The sequence below is a fragment of the Manacus candei genome, unplaced genomic scaffold (genome assembly GCF_025592945.1).
Source record: "Manacus candei isolate 608988 ecotype Guabito, Panama unplaced genomic scaffold, ASM2559294v1 h1tg000042l, whole genome shotgun sequence".
NCBI lineage: Eukaryota > Metazoa > Chordata > Aves > Passeriformes > Pipridae > Manacus > Manacus candei.
This window is the reverse complement of record NW_026138090.1, coordinates 3727322-3747180: the sequence shown is the minus strand read 5'-3', so window position 1 is coordinate 3747180 and position 19859 is coordinate 3727322. Positions and strand designations below refer to the sequence as shown.

The 19859-nt window shown below is 43.4% G+C and overlaps 1 protein-coding gene across 3 annotated transcripts in view; it reads right to left on the bottom strand.

The window, feature by feature from the left end:
- The window catches only part of CAMK1D (calcium/calmodulin dependent protein kinase ID), a 216708-nt gene that overhangs the window by 77651 nt on the left and 119198 nt on the right, over positions 1-19859 (bottom strand). For all 3 annotated transcript variants that reach the window (XM_051795201.1, XM_051795202.1, XM_051795203.1), the window contains exon 3: positions 9463-9537. In XM_051795201.1, coding sequence (XP_051651161.1) covers positions 9463-9537 — 75 coding nt within the window. The remainder of the gene's footprint in view (positions 1-9462; positions 9538-19859) is intronic.

The following is a 19859-nucleotide window of genomic DNA, read 5'->3' as shown; positions in this document are numbered from 1 at the left end:
AGTATTTTCTTTTTCTATAAAATTCTTAAAAAAGTAAAAGTTTGGCTACAGCAGACATAACCACTGTTTCAGAAAATAAAAGAAAAACACAAAATCCTCCACATTTATTTTCCACTGAATAATTTTCCAGAGAGAATGTTTAAAGCAGAAAACTATGGCAAGAACTTCTGCAGTCCTGTGAAAATAGTTTCTGTAAGAGGAGGCAACCACAATACTGCAAAAGGAAGTCAAAACAGGATTTCAAAAACCAACCTGTATTTCCATTAGAAAAATTTTAGGTTTTTCAGAATCCTGTTTAGGACCCTCACCCCCAGCCCAACCCCAGAAAACTCTGTGAAACTCCCTGGCTTTAAAAATATGCCCTATGTAGAGTTTTTGGGACAAGCACAGACAAAATGTAAAGCAAAATATCTTTTCTTTCAGCATGAATATGAATGAGGTGATAATGTTTAATCCTCACCTGCTTAATGGGTTCTTCTTCTAGAATTTGTGAGATTCTGGATAACACAATGCAAATGTAACTGCAAGTTAGCCCAGCACTGACTCCAGAACCACAGACTCCTGACCAGAGTAACCTTCCTGACTACACAACCTAGAATAGAGGTTGGAGCTGAGCTATAAGTATGTTTGGGAGATTGAGTCTAATTTTTTGCCACAAATTCATTAAATGCCTTCTGGAACACACTGACATGCAACACTCGCCAGCCTCCTACTGTCCTCTTCACCACAGTCTGTACAACCTCCCTCCAGAAGTAAACTTTTAATACTGTTTTCCATGTAAAAGAACGGACTTGTGAACACCCACGTTAATTCTGCATCTTCCTTCAATGCCACCATGTTATTTCACTTCAAAGCTTTTCAAGTTGTTATGAAAGTCCTTTTCTGTTTAAACGAGTGTAACCATTTAATCAGAATGCCTCCACCTTGTGCCTGAGAGGGATCCTACTGTATCATAATGAATTCTCACACTGTGGCATATATGGATTTAACATTTATTATATGCTTTGCTGCAAAGTCCCTTCCCCCTGAATTAAACACCAGCTATTTAATTGATTTCAGTGCACCACAGTGTAAATTATCAGGTACTGAGAGAGGCAGAACCAAATCTAAAAGACTCATTCAGTGACTACATGAACATCAAGTAACCAGCAATGAAACTTCTGGGCAAAGCATGAAAGGAAGGAGATGGTTATCCAAAGCCAACAAAATTGAAAGAAAATTGTTATGGCTCTAAATAGCCACCTTCCTGCTGTTTGGAGAGAAAAGTCTCACTCCTACTCTCAGGGAAGTAGTGATATTATACAGGATTACTGGCAGACTTATATTGCTGCCCCATGAATTGCCTACACCAGACCAAGCTATACAATACAGGCACATACACCCCCGTGCCCACCTGCAATGGGGATTTAGTGAGGGAACTGCTGGTGGGCTGAAGGAATAAACTCAAGTTGGTGCTGCCAAATTCTATTGTAAAAAAGCTCAATCAAGGCACATACTGTTACCCTAAGAATTTGGTACTGGCCCTTGCTGTGGAGCAGACATTACATCAAATAACTCTCCAAAAGTACTTGTTCATTGTAATCACTAGCACAAAAAAACAAACAGAATTACAAGGTCTTCAACTCCTTCTGTAACTTTAAAGATTAATACATAAGAACAAGGTTTATTTTGAATTTCAGCCAAAACTCTTGTTTTCCTGATTGACAACAGCAGCTTTGCAACAATAGATATCTTAAAGAAAAAAAATCCATTTTCATCTGAGCTGTTCACATTTCTGTAAAAGGAAACATTATAATGCTCTCTGTTCAGTGAAAACGAGAAAATGTTTCTCCATTACCTCTTTATTCTCAAGGCTACAGGAAAAAAGATAATCACTCTCCATCAGATGTAGAATGGCACTTTGAAAAAAGCCCAACCCTCAGTGTTGGCTTGCTAATGAGTCCTTACCGGGATGCTTTGACTAAGGTAACAATAATAAGTGCAAGTTTTGGAACAAGGATTTTGACAGTTGTTCAAGGTGACAAAACACTGTAAGTGAGTTTGGAAATCGTCATGAGAAAGTCTTTCGTAGTCCCCAAGATGAAGAAGATTCTCACTGTTCATCTGTTGCTGTAGGGACTCTAAAATGCTACCCAGAGCTGAAGCCTTTACACATAAAACAGCACAAGGAAGCAACAGGACTGCTGCTCAGTGCCATTCCCAGGAAAAGGTGCTGTGTTTGGAAAAGACATGGGGACCAGGAGTAACCAAAAGTCCTGCCTATAGCCAGAAAAAAAGAAGAAAAATCAAAGTGCTGAGGACAGCTAAGACTAGCCAATGAGCCCATTCACACTTCAGGATCACACACAATCCAAACAATTACAGGTGTCTAAAAGCCATTCTGGTGGTCAATCTGTGATTTATTAATCTGTTACCAACAAATCTGCCCACTCCCACATTAATCTTTCCTAGTCTGCTTACAACCTCTCAGCAACTGGAAAAGGGGAGACATTCCTTCACATTGAACACTAACCAGCATAACCCAACTGATATAATAATCTTTTTTTCCACAAAGGAAAAGATGTGAAATTGATGCTGGATTAATAACTGCCACCGAGTTCCCAGGGGCATGGTGCCAAGAGCAGGTTTATGATGTGGTCAGCAGCTTGCAAAGCTCTAGTGGGAAAATACTAAAGTACACTGAGATTAACTCCTTTAGCCTTTTTGCAGGGTTGCCTGTGTTGTTTAGTCAATATGCCTTCGGAGATTTCGATAAGGCATAATTTTTTGTAGCTATACTGACAGAATGTGCTCTGACTGCTTTAAGCACTAGAAATAGGTTGGAAGCAAAACTTGTGTTGCCCATGCCCAAATAATAAGGGCAATTTCAAAATCCAACACCCCAGTGCTGCAGTTTGGGGCCATGTGTGCAATATGGTCATACTGAAGGCTGTGATGGGCCCAGGATTCATTTTCCTAAGTGCTTCTCCCACGATCATGGTCTGATGCTCCCAGTCGTGTCACACATGCTCAACCCTGTTGCTGCTGTCCCACTTTGCTTTCTGCATTCACCAGCTGGATCCATCCCTGGAGAGCTGTGCCTTCAATACAACACACTTCCCTCAGTTCAAAAAACTCTTGTCCACAGAAGCAGCAAAAGATTTTTTTCAACACAGTGTGTAGTTATTGCCATATCTTGTTCCACTGCAGACTCACAAATGTTGTTTTGCCCAAGTCACTGGTGTTTCACTCCATAAGCTGTGAGGAAATGAAGCCTAACTAGAACCCATAAGTCTCTGCTTAGTTGTGTCAAAATCCAAACAAATCTCCCTTAGCACCTCTCAGGCTCCTTCCTGGCTTGAGAGGATGTGCATTAGCCTCCCTGGTGCTGTACTACTTACATAGCACTTGCTCAAAAAGCCCCACCAAAACCAAGTGAACAATTTATTCAATAACTGATTAATATAAAATGCATGTGTATTTGCTTGACCAGGAATTGGGAATAGGTCTTTCCATGGCCCATCCATTAAGTGTCCTAGCCAATAAACCCCATGAGATCCATCTGCCACATAAATCTACTACACATCTTATTTCTGTGGGGCACGAGGAGGTGCATGAAGCATGGGATACAAGGTTTTTGACACATACCCAGTGTATTTTCAATGGATGTCAGGCATTAATTTGGGCTGAGCCTTTTGAGACACTTCATCCAAACCAGGAATACTGGAAATAAAGAAGGACAGAGTCTGTGGGTGTGGGTGTGCAGCTGATGTTCCATCCTGTACTGTGAAACAAACTGAATCCCCTGGCACACGGTCATCAGTGTTCTTCATTAATGGTGGTGTTTCTCTTGTTACCATTACTGTCATTACTAATAATGATAACAAACACACCATCTGTAAAGAAAAGTGATGCTGAGGGGTTTCTCTCAGATGCTTGGACAAAAGTGTTTTCTGCTGCTTAATGACTAACACTACGTTTTAATCATTCATTGGTGAGGCACTGGAATGGGTTGTTCAGAGAAGTTGTGGATGCTCCATCCCTGGAAGTGTTCAAGGGAACACTTGGTTGGATGGGGCTTCAAGCAACCTGGTCTAGTGGAAGGCGTCACTGCCCATGGCAGGGGGTTGGAACTAAGTGATCGTTAAGGTCCCTTCCAAACCAAGCCATTCTATGATTCAGTGATATAAATTCCACTGCGAGGGCAGAGATAGTTCCTTCTGTCTTTTGCACCCCCCAAGTATGGGAATAAACCTAATGTGGTGTGGCAGATCTGTGTTTTGCTTTAATTAGCATCCTGACGCGATAGCGGCTTGGCGTGCGGGATTGCTGTTTTGTAACACAGTGAGTCCTTGCAGGACTCCTTAAGGAACCTGGCAAGCACGGCACTTCCCTCCATTGTCTGTTGTTTTTCTTGGAGGCTGAATATTTTCATTGAAATGTCACTTACATACCCCGTCCATGCTTGGCTGCTCTTGGAGTGCGCTCAGGCATTGGGTTTTCAAAAAACAAAGGAAATTCAGCACTTAATCACAGCTCAGCACTCCACTTACTTATTAGCAAAATGTGGAGTTGAAAGGCAAAATCCCAAGCAGCGTAGTTCTGGTAATAATAAAAACTTCTGCAGATCTTAGCACCGGTGGGTACCTGCCTGTTTGAGCTGCCTCCCAAGGTGTTACAGGGTTATGAGGCACCTGTGTCTGGCAGGGGAGAGCTGATAAACAGCAGGAATGGGACAATGGGATTCTGAGCCTGCAAACTTGTGGGCAGGGCTCTCCTCCATGCGTGACTTGCACCCGGCAGGAAGGAGCCTCCGTCATCTCAGCTTTTCTGTGAAAGAAATCATCTGAATAATTCAACAGAGTTAAGAGACCAAGCTGGAAAAACCCCAAGGTCAGGGATTCAGGCTTGGTTTGGGCTGGGTTTTTTTGTAAATGTAAGGAGAAACATTTCAGGGTTGGGTCAACCAGGCTGCTCACCCCAAAAATTGGTTCGCAGCAGAGATGTCAAAGCTTCAGAAGACATCACACAGGAGAAATACCCTGGAGAACCAGAACCAGCAGTCAACAGGATCTGGGTAAAGCAGCCATCCTACTGAGGGGATCAGATGTACTCTTTGGGAGCACAGCTCCACCAGTGCAGTGGAAAGCTATACCAGACAGGGACTAGGGTTTTCACTTTCTTTAACTAGATCCTAGTGTTAATAGGAATTCCTCTGCATTTGGCAACGTTCTTGACTGTGAAAAACAAATGCAGTGATACCCAGAGGTGGGTCTTCTGGTTTGATCATTGCTTGCATGCTTCTCCAAGCCTGGTCTGTCAGTTTTGGAGGTGCCTTTTGGACCCATTTTTAGCCTGTTTTCCGAAGGCAGCGAGGCACTGACTCTCCATCCCAGCTTTCCAGCCCTTAGTAATTTCTGACCTGTTAGATGAACTTCAACCAGCTTTGACAGAAGGGTAGATATAGCAAAAATATTAAGTTCTAAATATTTTAAGGAAATATGGACGAATAAAGGAGAACAATGAAATTACTGTCTTAATCAATTTATAACGTGCTCCCCCTCTCCTTTTGGAGAGGCAGCAGCCCCAGCTCCTGTGGCTTTGACTAGTGTAGGTTACAGAAAAATCTCTGGGAAACCAAACTTTGCTGCTTCACGCTTCAATGCAGGTGAACAATACAGATGAAGTCAGAGTCAAACCTTGGGAATCTGCTTCGATCTCCCCAGGCAGCACCTTCAGAAACAGCGTTTGCAAATGGATCCGTAAAACTCAGATGGAAAAGATGTTTAGATTGGATATTAGGAAAAATTCCTTCACCGAAAGAGTTGTCAAGCACTGGCAAATGGTGCCCAAGGAAGTACTGGAGTCACCATTCCTGGAGGTATTTAAAGGACGTGTAGATGTGGCACTTGAGGACATGGTTAGTGGTGGACTTGGCAGTGCTGGGTTAATGGTTGGACTAGATGATCTTAAAGGTCTTTTCCAACCCAAATGATTCCATGTGTTTATGTAAATCCATTTTTATGCAAGATTTTCCAGGACACAGAAAATGAATCATCAATACACAAAGAGGGTGATTATGCTAATGAAACATTAGTATCTGACGACACTAACCACAACAGATTATCATGATCTTTCCCTGTACTGACGAGATGAAATAAGGTAGATCGATTAGGAGATACAGTATGGTAATTCTTACCAAGTGGCAACAATAGCAACTAAAAATCCTGTAACTGCTCATTAACAGAGCTTATTATTATACCAAAATACAGTTTCATAAAACTTCTATTTCTGAAAGCAATTTTTTCCCCCCTGTTTTTTTACAGTATCCTCCGGGGAATCTCAGCATTCAGAAGGAATGAAACTTTCAGAGTTTCATTTTAGTTTTTGTCTTTGTTGCCTGTGTAGGTCTTAACAGTACTATAGGAAATCCAAGATTGGGAAGGAGCAGGTGTTTTCTTGGTTGGAAAGCACATTATTGTCATGGAAATAAGACAAATGTTCTACAACACTTTTCTATATTGCCTGAAAAATTTTAGCAGAATCATCACAGGAGAGGCAGCGATTGTCCTACATCTGTAATCTGCTTTGCAGTTGCATCCCTAACTCCACCTCATACCAAAGCTGAGCAATACTGCTTGGAGTGAAAGGCAGCAAGGAATTGTCCACAATCTTGCCAAAATTAGAGGCACTAGGTTGGAATATCTTGCACTTTTGGAAAACAAATAAAGAAAAAAACAGTCCAGCCCTTTCTAAGGGACAGGATAGTGCTTTGAGACAGCACATGAAATTCTGAGTTGTCAAATTTGGGGATCTCCAACCTGAACTTCTGGTGTACCCTTGTCTTACCTCTCAGTTTGAACTGTTCTGTGATGGCTTGTATACAATGTATGTGAAAACAAGGTGGTGAAACCAAAGCCAGAGTCCTTATCTCCCCCATGGACATGCCAGGAAACACACAGTACAGATTCACCGAGAGCTAGGTAATCCTGGGAAGAGCTCCCAGGGGCCCTGGCAGGAACAAATTAAGTGTCAAGTAGACACGGACAGCTGCCTCTTAACCTCCCTTTCTTCCAACTCCAGCACAGACACTGAGACCTTTACTTGCCCATATCTTTGACAGAATAAACGAGGTGTGATATTTATGCTTCAAGTTGGCCTGCTAACAAGCGTGGCTTTCATGGAAAAGTAGATGTACCCAAGGACAAACAGAGAGGTTTGGTCTACCTCCAAAAGCCGTCTCCCACAGAGGTGCTGCAAGATGCACAAGGGTTGTAATGTGGATTTTCCACAACATAGCAAGGAGTGCTCTAAAGGTTGGTAATGAAAATGCTGTCCATGACACAAAATAACCATTGGAAACTATTAGCTAGAGTTCACTTAGCGAGGACCCAGGGAGAAGGGCATATGGATTTGAGATTTGCTGTGCCCATGATACTGACCTTTGAGTGGCCCTGATTTTACCCACCCTTTTTTTATAGTCTAAATGCTGCTTCATGAAAGTTGCTTGATCAGAACCCTTTCTGCTTCATATCAGAAGCCAAGTTTTAAATGTAGGCAACTGTTGTGTTGTTTAGGAGAAATACACAAAAATGAGAAGATAAAAAACCCACAAGGAATCTAATAATAAATAGGGCAGAAATGTAAACAAATAGATACTTCATGCTGTGCAATGGTTCACAGCTATTGTATCAACAAGTTGGTGTTACCTTGGAAACCAGAGATTATCCGTACATGCCTTCTCCCAAACAGGAATCCATGAAAAGAGGCATGCAGAATGGATTTTGAGCCTTCTGGGCTTTGCAGAGTTGCTGCCCAGCTGTTGATGCCAATTGATCCCAAACTCAACTACTGATGAAAGTTCAGAGGCAGTGCAGAGGTTGCACCATCCTTCATGCAACACCCAAAGCAATGAGGTGAGTCCCTGGCATTCTTGTCCTCTCCACTAGGGGATAACACAGCCCTTTCCCAAGAACTTGCAGAAAGGTTATGCCCTGCATTCAGTTCAGTGCTCTTGGTTTACCTTGTAACACAAGGCACAGCTCTTTGTTGAGGCTGGGAATTGCTCAGAGCAGCCACCCCAAAGCATGCTGATGGGTTTCCAGCTGATGGTTTCAGCTGGGCATCTTATCCTGGTGGGCATCAGCGAATCTGTATCCCTCTGGAATAGCTAAATGCTTGGCCCTCGGAAAATTGGTTAGCTGGGTTTACAAGCACAGCTATAACAGAAGGGATAATTCTCTAGTCAGTGTTGAATTGTGAGCAAGCAGAAATTTATACCAAGATATATATTCAGTGTCACCTATGATTACAGAACTATATTTCAGATAAACCAAAGATCTGGATGTCAGGAATTTATGAAAGTGAAAGTTACACTACAATGAACAAGCTAATAAGAAGGAATAATATCGATTTATTTTTTCTAAAGAGATCAAACAAAATCAAGGATTTGTAAAACAACTGATCACAAAACTAGTACTTCCCACAATCCAGCTGGTTTGTTGGAATTTGTACAACACTGATGTTCCTATACAAGTTCTTTTACAGCACTCTGAACTAAAACATGGGCTACAAAAACCATATTCTTCCCACACTGTCAATAGAACAACTTCTAACAACTGTTACCAACAGACCAGGGACCAGCACAGTCCCCAGCTTTCCCTGGGGTATTTAACCCCAGAACTGCCTCTATCAGATGTGTCAGGTTTCCCTATGGCACATCTGGCTCTTCCCAGCTGTAGTTCTGCCCTGTCTAGCTGTTCTGATCTTGTTTGATGTGATCTCACAATTGAATAAGAGAGAGGCTAGAGCTGGTAAGAGGAAATTTTAACTTCAAATCATGTTTTTTAATTGATTTCAGAATGAGGTAAAAATAGAAGCACTATGAGCATCTGCCTGCCCCTCCCTGCCTTCCTGCCAGGTTGATGTGGCAGGAGGACCAGGTCAGCTACAGCGTATCATGCATGTGATGGGATCCTGATTTTCTCAGGTCCAGAGGGGGAAAATGAGGAAGAAGAGGGGCTCTGGTGAGAGAGGTGTGTCAAGGAATAGTGATATGATCTACCACTGTTGCTGAGTTAAGGATGATGCTGTCTTTCAAGTGCAGTACCCATGTACCCATGCACATGGTGGCACCTCGGGTCACCTTGGGCACAGTACAAAGCAGGTACCTGTTGGGACACAGAGAACTAAACCTTGGCAACTCCATACATATGAAGCTTGTTCAGATCCCTTTAACATCTCCTCTTTGCTCTGGTTTGATTTGGGTGACACTCATCACAAAACAATTTAATTCCCAGTTTCACAACAACTCAGCCCGTTACAACTGGAGATTCATTTTTAACCACCCACCAGGGATTTTGCAGTCTGTAGCACACTAGACAAATACCTCTCATGTACCCCATCTTTTGGGTTAAAGAACAAAACCAGAACAAGAAGAGGTGGCAATTTTGACACAAAAAATACATTAGATTCAGTACTTACAACTGCATGACCAGATATAAATGGTTCGGGCTCTCATAGATGTCTTCCAGGGCAACTATGTTTTCATGTTTGATCCTGAAAAACCACAAGATAAGATAAGATGAAATACTGATTTTAATTTTTTTTACATGACTATGAAACATAAAGCTATTTTTAGTTAGGCACTACTTGTCAGTGTTTTATTCACCATCATAAATTTTTTGCAAGGACATGTAGTGATAGAACAAGGGGTAATGGCTTCAAATTGAAAGAAGGTAGGTTTGGATTAGATGTTAGGAATAAATTCTTTACTACGAGGGTAGTGAGTCACTGGAACAGGCTGTCCAGAGCAGCTGTGAATGCCCCATCCCTGGAAGTGTTCAAAGCCAGGCTGGATGGAGCTTTGAGCAACCTGGTTGACTGGAAGGTGTCCCTGCTCATGGCAGGGGGATTGGAACTCGGTGATATTTAAGGTCCTTCCAACTGAAGTAAACAGCCAGAAGTGCTTCACAGCCCAGAATACTGTTATTACTCAGAGAGATTTCTTTCAATCCTCTCCAAAGGCAAAATGTGTAAGGGTTAAGTATATGAGGCATTAGAAGTTCAGATGAATGAAGATGGTTGGTTGGAGGTTAAATTCTCAGGACAGCTTCGCTGCAGGGTGTAGGGGAGTGATGGAGGCAGTGTGTAGGATGGCAGGGAGAAAGCAGGGATTTGACTCTGTGGAGAAGCTGGCACAAGTAGGCAGCAGCCATATGACAGCTCCACACTCCTTCACACCAAATTCACCCAGCTCTGATGTCCAGCCAAGTCTTCACACCTGAATTTCCCTGCAGCACTGCTAAGCACTGGGTGCTTTCTGTGCAACACCTCCAAGTAACCAATGGGTTTTCTGCATCCTCACAATTCCCACCAAGCCTCTTGTCAAAACACTAGCTTTAAAGACAAAAATCATCTCCACAAGCACCCATCTAATTAACCAGCTGAGCAATGCCTCTCTGGGTTTGGTCCTTAAATGCTTACAAATAATGCGCAAAGGATACATTTAGGTTGTGCAAACCCTAAGGAGACTACCAGTACAACCCCAGGGGCAGGATATTAATTACACCAATTGTAGACAATCATTTTAAGAGAAAGATGGAAAATGCTAAGCAGAGGCCACTCACTAAGCAACAGATGGACATGTTCAGAAAGAAAGTAAACATGCATTGTCAGCAAATCCAAAACTCTACCTATGTCTAGGTTCAAGTAGCTTAATTAAGATGTTTAATCATGTATCAGGGCCTTATCTCCAGTGGTCCCAAGTGTCCTAACATCTGTGTGATGATGTTGAGAGCAGAAGATCCCCTGTGCCCAGCAGGATCTTTACTGTAAGCACACAGACTAATTTAATTTCCTCTGAATTCACTGGTAAGATTATGACTGACCTGAATTTACACTCATAGTCATCAGAAGCTTATTCATATAATGACCTTCACACACAGGAAATTTAACATCAACAATAAGCAAACTCAAATATAATGCACTACAGGATGTTAGAGTAACAAGTATATGACTTGGCTATTCACTCTACCTAAATATCTGGAAAATCCCATGATATTTTAGCAAAATTTCCAGGTAGACTGTATTGCAAATTAAATTCTTAGTATTTGCAACAGGAAACCAATACACCACCCACTTGGCTTTACACAGCACACGTGTTAGGAAGTGTTTATTTTGTTGTGCAGGTCTAGTGCCTGGTCCCTTAAGGGTTAGGTAGGGCAAGGGCTGGTTTGCCTTGTTTAGGTTAGCTGAAGGTATGTTACAAATGACATTTCAAGCAATTAGTCACATTTAATGAAAATTATTATATGTATTTATCCATTTTCCTTTACGCACATGCACATTTACATGATCGTTTGTGTTCTTCCTACCACCACAATCAGGGCAGTTTAACACAAACAATCTGCCACAGTGCTATCTGCTTAAAGCCCCCAACTCAGAGGTACGGTTTTCACCTTGCCTATATTAAATACGCTTTGCATTTCTATTTTTGAGAACCTCAGAGGTTCCCCAAACGCCCTCTGAGGCAGCCGCAGCAACCCCTAACCGTGACACACACGGTCAAGGGGTGGGTTACCCACAGAGCAAACAGCCAGGGAGGCAGAGGCCAGAGGAGAGCTCATCAGACATGCAACACCGCACGCCGAGGGCTGCGGCGAGACCCTCTCCCCTTCCTGATTTGCAAACCAAATGGGCACTGCACCACTGTGCTCTCAGAAGGCAGATAAACTCGCTCAGTGCTAGGGGGGGAGAAGAGGTTTAGTCCCACCACTGCAGAGTCCTCTGTATTGAGCCAATCTGCCCCGCTGTGAAATCAGATGCAGGATGTGAGCATGTGGGATCCAGCAAATATAAACTAGAAGGCGGCAGCAGAAGAAGCTGAATCACCCCCAAAGTACACAGAGGGCAACGTCTCATAGGGATGAAGGCATTTGGAAGAAGATGTCCTTTCATAGGTGATGTCTGTGCATACCAGCCACCACGCTGCTGGATGCTGCACTCAAGGGGCTTGCTGAGATGGAGAGGAGGCATTTTTCTCCACTTTCTCTCAGCCTCCCCAAGGCCAACAAGGCCTTAATTGTGGTGTTACACAGTGTTTAATATCCCTGGTGAAGTGCACGTCTCACACCTGCAAATGAAGCCGCTTGTCCTGCACAGCATTTCTCTACTCGGATGAACTCTCAAATGGTAAGCTATCAAAAGGAAAATGGAATTTAAAATAAAAAAAACCCAGTGACATGGAAATCTCTTGGGGTGAAACCCACAGGTTAGATGAAGCTGGGTGGGGTGTTACTGAAGCTGGACCAGAGCATCTGTGGGCTTCCCAGCAGAGGTCACTGCCCAGCTGCAGCTCCTCTGCCTCTCACTCCAGAAATTCACACAGAAATTTGTGTGGCCCTTTCTTCACTTTAAAGCACGAGCAAGCAATCGTGTACAGCCTGGATACACAATAATTAAGGCTGAACACTGCTCATTTTAATAGCACCCTGGGGTTTGGGAAATTGGGTGTAGTAGCATCGCATTGTTTTGTTGATACCCCAAAGGTTAATGGGGATGGGGCAAATTTGTCCCATTCCTGTGCAAGCAGATCAGCAGTGCCAGACGTGCAGGTAACAGCCAGACACACACTTCAAGCTTGCACGGATGTTTGGGTACATCGAGAGCCAAGGAAAGAAAGCACTGTGCAGTGGCATCTACTTGATGGTCACAGATCAGGAGGGATTTGAGAATGGGTTAATTAACTCCACTTTTATCCCCACCAGGAGCACTGAGTGAATCTCAAAGGTTCAGAGGAGTCATTCTGCTAAGCCTCCAAATGCCTGCACGCAGCCTCCCCGGTGAGCTCGCCCAGCAGAAATACTCACCAGACTGTCTGATCTCCTCGAGACCTGACAGGATTAATTTTTTTAAAAGGTGTTGCTCTCACTTTACAAAAGAGGAAGCACCATGAAGAAAAACTTGAAGATTTCTCATGAGAGGAGGGAGCAGAAAGGGCCAAGAATCCAGGTGCCTCAGTCCCAGAGTATTATCTTAACCAGTGGGCCATATTATTTCCACCCCTTCTCCTTCCCATCTCAGAGAAACAATATTAACCCCACTTGTTTGTAGCCTTTTTCTTCATTCTGTCCTCCCTGTCCATACTCCCCTTTTCCCAACGTGTAGCTCCCACACTGCAACTGATAAACATGCACTGGATTAACTCTGCACAAAGCAACACATCGATGCCATTGAAGTACATGATGGGACAATTATGGCTGTAGCAGAGGGGACGTGGACATGCACTGGGGTGACAGCAGTTCCCATTGATTGTTTCCAAATAAATAAAAAAAGCCCTGAAAGTGAACATCAAAGCATGGACTTAGTTAAAGCAAATTAGATCAGATTACTCAAATTGTTATGAACAAGGAAACATCCAGCTAAGGAAAATTGCCCTTACCACCCTTTTAACCTCCCTTTCATCACACTTGCTATTTTTCCTGATGCTCCCCCCCTTTCCTGGCAAACACCACCTGCTGCTTGTGTCTCCCACACCCTGACGTGTCCCCACAAATCCCTCCATCTGTGACACAAAGGGCACATGACACCTCCAGCCACCACTGCTTTTTTCATTTTCAGGAATATTCTGAGGCCATTAGACAGAAACAAGATGCCTAGAAATAAAAATATAAATAAAGAGAGGCTAATGCTTTTTTACACTCCAGTCTCTTCACCCTACAAAGCCCATGAGATGCTGCAATCCAGGGGAAAAAAAAAAAGAGGAAAGTAAATCCAGGAATGAGAATCAGGGAAATTTAAGTATACACAAAAACATGAAGAGGGATTAACCTGGTAGGAAACCATGAAAATAAAGGATGGGTTCCCCATGTTCAGAACAGCCCTGGTTTGGATGCTGTGCCTCAGACAGACACAAACCATGGGGCTCGATGCAACCATCCAAAATTATCAGGCTTCCCCTCCAGCCTTTCAGGTCTATGATTCTGCCCTGTGGTGTTACAAAGGTGTCAACAACATGAATGAAGGCAATGTTGCACTTGAGCAATATTTTAACACATTACTAGCTGAGCCTTACAGAAGCAAACTAAGCTGTGCAACCAAGGACTTCAAGTGACTTTTCTGGGCATGGCAGCTGTGCAAACAAGGGCTGATGAAAGAGTGTTTGATCTGTGGCAGAGCCCCAAGCACAGACTGGTCCCTTTGCTTGCTGTGGAGCCATTGCACAAGGGCATTGATAGGGGAATTGTCATTTCCCCCTGATTGCTACAGCATTCAGAAACACAGAAACGTCCACCTCTGAAAGAGCTGAAACACATCCCCGAAACAAGACCCAACTTGACCAGGAGTAGCATTTCCTCACTGTACAAGAGTTTCCATCACACCAAATAGGGAGTGCTGCAGCACTGGAGTGGTGACGAGTACGTGGTATGGCACTCCAGTGATGCTAAAATCCTCCCTTGCCACTGGCCAGCACAGAGACATCATGTCCTACCCACTGCCACCCAGAGGGCACAAGTTCCATGGGCCCAGAACTAGCTTTAATACACAATATTCCCTTCAACATTTGCAAAAAAAAAAATATTAAAAATCTATATATTCCATGGGCTTTAGCTGGATATTTCTTCTAAGAAGCAAAGGATTGAAATTTGGAAGCTGATGTACAATAAGGGAAACTAAATCCTGTAATGACTGAGCTTTCTGTACATCTCTGCCAGTTCCTGACCATCCCAGAGGCCAAAGGGCTGAAATTAAACCCACTGTGTATTGCCATGGATCATTAATTAGAGGGGTAGCACTCTGCACACATAAAAGTAGAGAACCCAGACATTGCTGTTGCTTTGGCTGCTGAGCTGCCAGGAGAGCATGTTAAACACACCAGCTATAAACTACAATTGAATCACTTACATTAACATCTATCATATTTAACAGTGAAAACTAGGATCAGTAAGAAGAACGCTGTTCAAAAACCTTGGGCAAACACGACAGCCATGTAAGTAGGGTAGGTTCCCCCCACAACAGCTCTTTTCCAAGTCACTGTTACATTTGCAAGATATGACATTTAATGCTGCACCTCCATGAACAGCACGTGTAATGGATAAAATGCCACAAGAAAGCGTGAATAATTTTGTGAAAGCCAGAACTAACAAAGCCTGAGTCTATAAGGATTTGTGGCTTTGAGTAACCAAATGTCTTTGAGAATCAATGTTCTGTTATTTCTACACGTACCCTGAAGAGAGTTTTACCAGCAGCATGAGGGTTCCCGGGTTGATGAATTCACAAGTTGACCAAGGGAAATGTTTAAATCACAGGTTTTGCTCTGGATGATCCTGGAAACTTACCTTTGCTCAACTGTTTTATTTGGTTGAAACGAGTCAATAATTTCAGCAGGTATTAGGATAGTCTCATACATGTTCACACAGAGTGATCATACCAGATTGCTTTACACTTGAAAGAAAACTATCAAAAAGTCTTCAGGATGGCTCAGAATGATGCAAGAACACATGGGAACAAACCAGCCTGCTCCCAAGGGGAAACTGTGGCAAGTTTGACAAGAGGGGAATGGGGTGAGATTGCAGGGGTTGGTATGGGGAAGGAAACTGATGGTTGGAAATCCTGGAAATGGCTGGTTGACTGTGGCAGAGCTCTGCCCACCATTCCTGCTCCAGAAAAACCTATATGATGTTGTCCATGGGACTTGTACTGCCTCACCTCGATGTCATTCTTGTCTTGGGGACCCAAAACTGAACACAGGATGGGAGGTGCAGCCTCACCAGTGCTGAATACAGAGGGACAATCACCGCCCTGGTCCTGCTGGCCACACTATTAGTCTTTGGGGGCTACAGGATAGAAAAGGGAGGGAGGAGAGTGTGGTGCCTCACATCATACGTGTCTGGTTGACTTTCAAGGGTCCAAATTATAAGAGGCTACCAGATTGATGTCACTAAGTCAACCCCCTCCCCCTGCAATGGACACTCTTGCAGATAGAAAGAAGACACTTTGGAAGAAAGGTGGAAGGTTTAATGACACTGAGATTAATTTCTGCTACTTCATGTTCCCCACACTGTCCTCCCACAGCAGCCAGCAAGTACCTGGTACAGCAGTGGTGACACCTTCTGTGGCTACAGAAAGGGCTTTGGTCCCCACCATCTCAGATCAGCAGTCTTCCTCTCTCTCACCCACAAACACACATGCAAATAATGTGAAACGTAGAGAAACCTCAGCTTAGACACAGAGGAGAGATGTGAACAAAACCAGGCAGATGTCAGTTGCTTGGCAAAGGTAGATCTACAGAGTTTGCAAAGCTAAAACATCTGTTTTTTCTCTCCTACTGCATTTAGATTGCTGGGGCTTTTTTGAAGTTATGAGTTTAATTTGCTTATTGAAAAGAGCTGGAGGAGATTTTCTGGATTCAGTATTGAATATTCCGTTGAATTAAAAATGAAAGAGAACTCATATTTATAACCTGAAACATAGAAATGGTGCTATGTCCCCTGGCCAGACGGTGTTTTTTGACCTCCTCTGATCTCCTATCACTGTGATACCTTTTGTTCCCACCCACATTGCACATCTCGCCTTGCTCGATCTAATGACTGGGAAAGGGAGGGCTAATTCCACCTCAAAGCCAGATGGTTCCAGTGCCCATATGTTGACTGCCCAGCCAAATTAGTTAAATCTCTGTGGCTGGAAGGCCAAGGAGTTGAACTTTGGGGTCACATATGGGCTTCAAAACACAGACTGCTCACAACACAGAAGGAAATCATTGTCTTTACTAATATCTTTAAGATCTTTATGCTTCTGTCAGGTTAATTTCATCTGCTTTGGAAAATCAGCTAGAAGAGAAAGACCCTGGATGCCCTAGAAGATGGTACACAAAGGCAAGCATGGAGGGATGAGTCACTTCATACACCTTCCCTCAGCTGCAGCTGAAGAGGAGACTGTGATAAAAAGCTCCAGTGCTGGTAGCAAGCAGCAAGTGGCTCAGAGCAGGTGTTTGAAGGAAGCCGGAACAGCCAAAATTCATGGGAGAGACACTCACCAAAAGACCTACTTCTATTAGCCTTGAAAGCTGGTGATGATTTTAAAATTGATATTGTTTCCAGTTTAGTTTTTTCACGATTTAACTCTTCAATTAGGCATATAATTTTCTGTATGCAAAGTAATGAACCAGGATGGGATTTCTCCTGAGTCAGTGTCCGAGCAGGATGCTGAGTAATTCTGCTGCCAGTGCAGCTGCCTCCTCTGGGGCCTACATGGGGAGAGAGAGAAGAAAGGATGGGGAGGTGCCAGGACATCTTATCTCATGCTTATACAACCTGAACTCTCTCCATTTCATTTTTCAGATCCTACCCATCACCTCTGTAACCTCCTCTTACTCAAGAGTGGAGACCCAGAAATCTTTCCAACAATTTCAATGGCCTTTCTTCCCCAGCACTGCATGCCTTCTATAACAAATGCCAACCTTATGTACCATGTGCATAAAACATTCTCATGAGATTTCATGGTGATAAAGTCAAGTTGGAGACATTCCACAGCTGGAAACCTGAGCTGTGTAGTTAAGCAGCTGTAACACTAACTGGCTGTGACAAAACCTACCCACATTCACCTCACAATTTCTGATCCATGCCCTACCTCATGTTGTACTTCCTAGCAGAGTAACCTTTCTGTTCATTTCTCCAGATCCTGTGGGCAGAGACTGGTCTGGCTCCTTCACTGGCAGGGATATTTGCAGTCTGCCTTCCTGCACCACTCTGTACAACAGGGCAGCTTGAAGAAGTGGGGACTGTTTGCTCATTTTAAAACTTGGTTCCCTCCTGGGAAGGGGAGAGAGTTGTATGAACTTCCTCAGGTCCCGAGCATGTGTATTTTCCTCCTGGAGGTACCTTCTAGCCATCAAGCATGGTCCAAAAGGGATGCTGAGGACAGCATCCTGACCATTTCTGAAACAATAGCTGACTCCAGCTGTTGTGCCAGGCACGATGCTGGGCCCATTAGGCATGCAAAGAGTGAGCCCACATGCTTGTTGCTTCCCTGGGACACAAGCTGAGGTTATGCCCTCTTCTGCCTTGTATCCAGATCACAGCAGAGCTCAGACAAAGGCTGAATTTCTCCAGCACAGACTCATGCTTTTTCACCAAAAAAAGTAACAAATGAATATAGGCACTTCGAGAATAAACATGAGTGATTCCTAGACCATATACCTAAATTTAGGTGCACACCTTGTGTTCATTTGTCTCAAGCATTTTTATGGGAATGCTGCTCTGCAGCCATTCAAGGAAAAGAAATTAAAGCTCTAGATCTTCTATTGCTGTAACTTGCAACTCTAGTGAGAAGACTAAGCCCAAATAACCTTCTGAAATGCCCATTCAAGGCAGCAGGAATAGCCCTGTGTCAGTGCCACCCCTGATTTCAGAAATATCCCTGATTTCCACAAAAAGCAGATGAAGACATCAGAATGATGGTTTCCAATCCATGTATCCAAATTGGCAGCGATCAAAAAGGCTTGCAAAGCTTGAGCAAAAACCTCCAGGCTGTTAAATTTGAAACACATCAAAGCAAGTATTAATGATGAATTAATCATTAAAGGTGAAGAAGATAAAAGTAGTGTCTGCAAGGATTTATCTCAGACAAAAACAGTGCACCATCTTTTAGTTGTTGGCAGCAGCCCTGCTTTTGCAGTGTGGAAACTGTGGATTTACATGTGCAGCCAGTAATTAGAGCTGATTCCCACTCCCTTGCCTGGGACACACCAGGAGCTACATGCAGTTAAAGGTGGTGAACACCTCCTGGGCTCCAGAGGGTTGCTCTGGAGGGGTTCCATGAACATAAAAGCAACCTGAGTTTGCAAAACCCTTGAAAAACAGGAAGACTGACACTCTTGGAAGGGTGATCTGGCTGCAGTCAGAGCAACTATCCTTGTACATTGCCTCACAAAATGAGAAGCTCTTATTAGTTTACAGTGAATGAAGAGCTGAATAGCTGGTATAACACTCTTTTTGTGGCTTCCTGGTCCTCAGATGAGTGCAGAATGTACACATACATTCATTTACACCTGAAACCTGGCAGCAGATACTACACCTCTGAAAAGAAAGCTCTGCCATCCGTGAAATACCCATTTGACACAGACACAGGGTGGTTGTTGTCTACTATTATCTCCTTCATTGGTTTGAATACACGCTAATGAAGGGTGAATGTTATAACAACCACACCTGTATAGGTGAGTTGCACAAAAACACGGATAAATGCCTGTTTGGATGAGCAGAGTTGAAAGATGTAACAAAACTAGGGATTTCATTCCACCGTATGGGGAATAAATGGAGCTGTCACCCAGATGTGACAGAGCTGAGACTCCCAGCTGTGACTTTTACAGAATCTTTAGCTACTGGGTTACCCTAAAAGCTAATGCATATGGGTGTACTGCTGATGATAAGGACAAGTAACAGCACAAAGGTGGAGACGGTTTATGCACTCAGAAAACAGTGATGTAACCAAAAGGACACTTTGGCTCACAGCAGGAAGCAAGGCTATGTTCTACAGGCATATCCAAAGAGGTTTATGACTCAAAATTGCATCTTCTCCACAAGAGAAGCAGAAAAGTAAATGGGTAACCAAGCACAAGTGACACCCTGAACATAAATTTCTTGTTCCCCAATGAAGTTGATGAGTCCTCTGCATGCTCAACTCTGTAAATTGTTGCTGGGCAGCCTAGAAAATCACAAGGCTTGATTGAGTTCCATCAGACTGAGTGAGCACGTGATAATTAAAGCAGATTACAGTTCCTCAGTGCCATGCTGGCAGCCAACAGTGTCATATTTGCCCCGTTGCAGGTGTCTCCTACAGTGAGGAAAAGCACATGCCATCCAAAATTAGTCAGAGACCCTGTA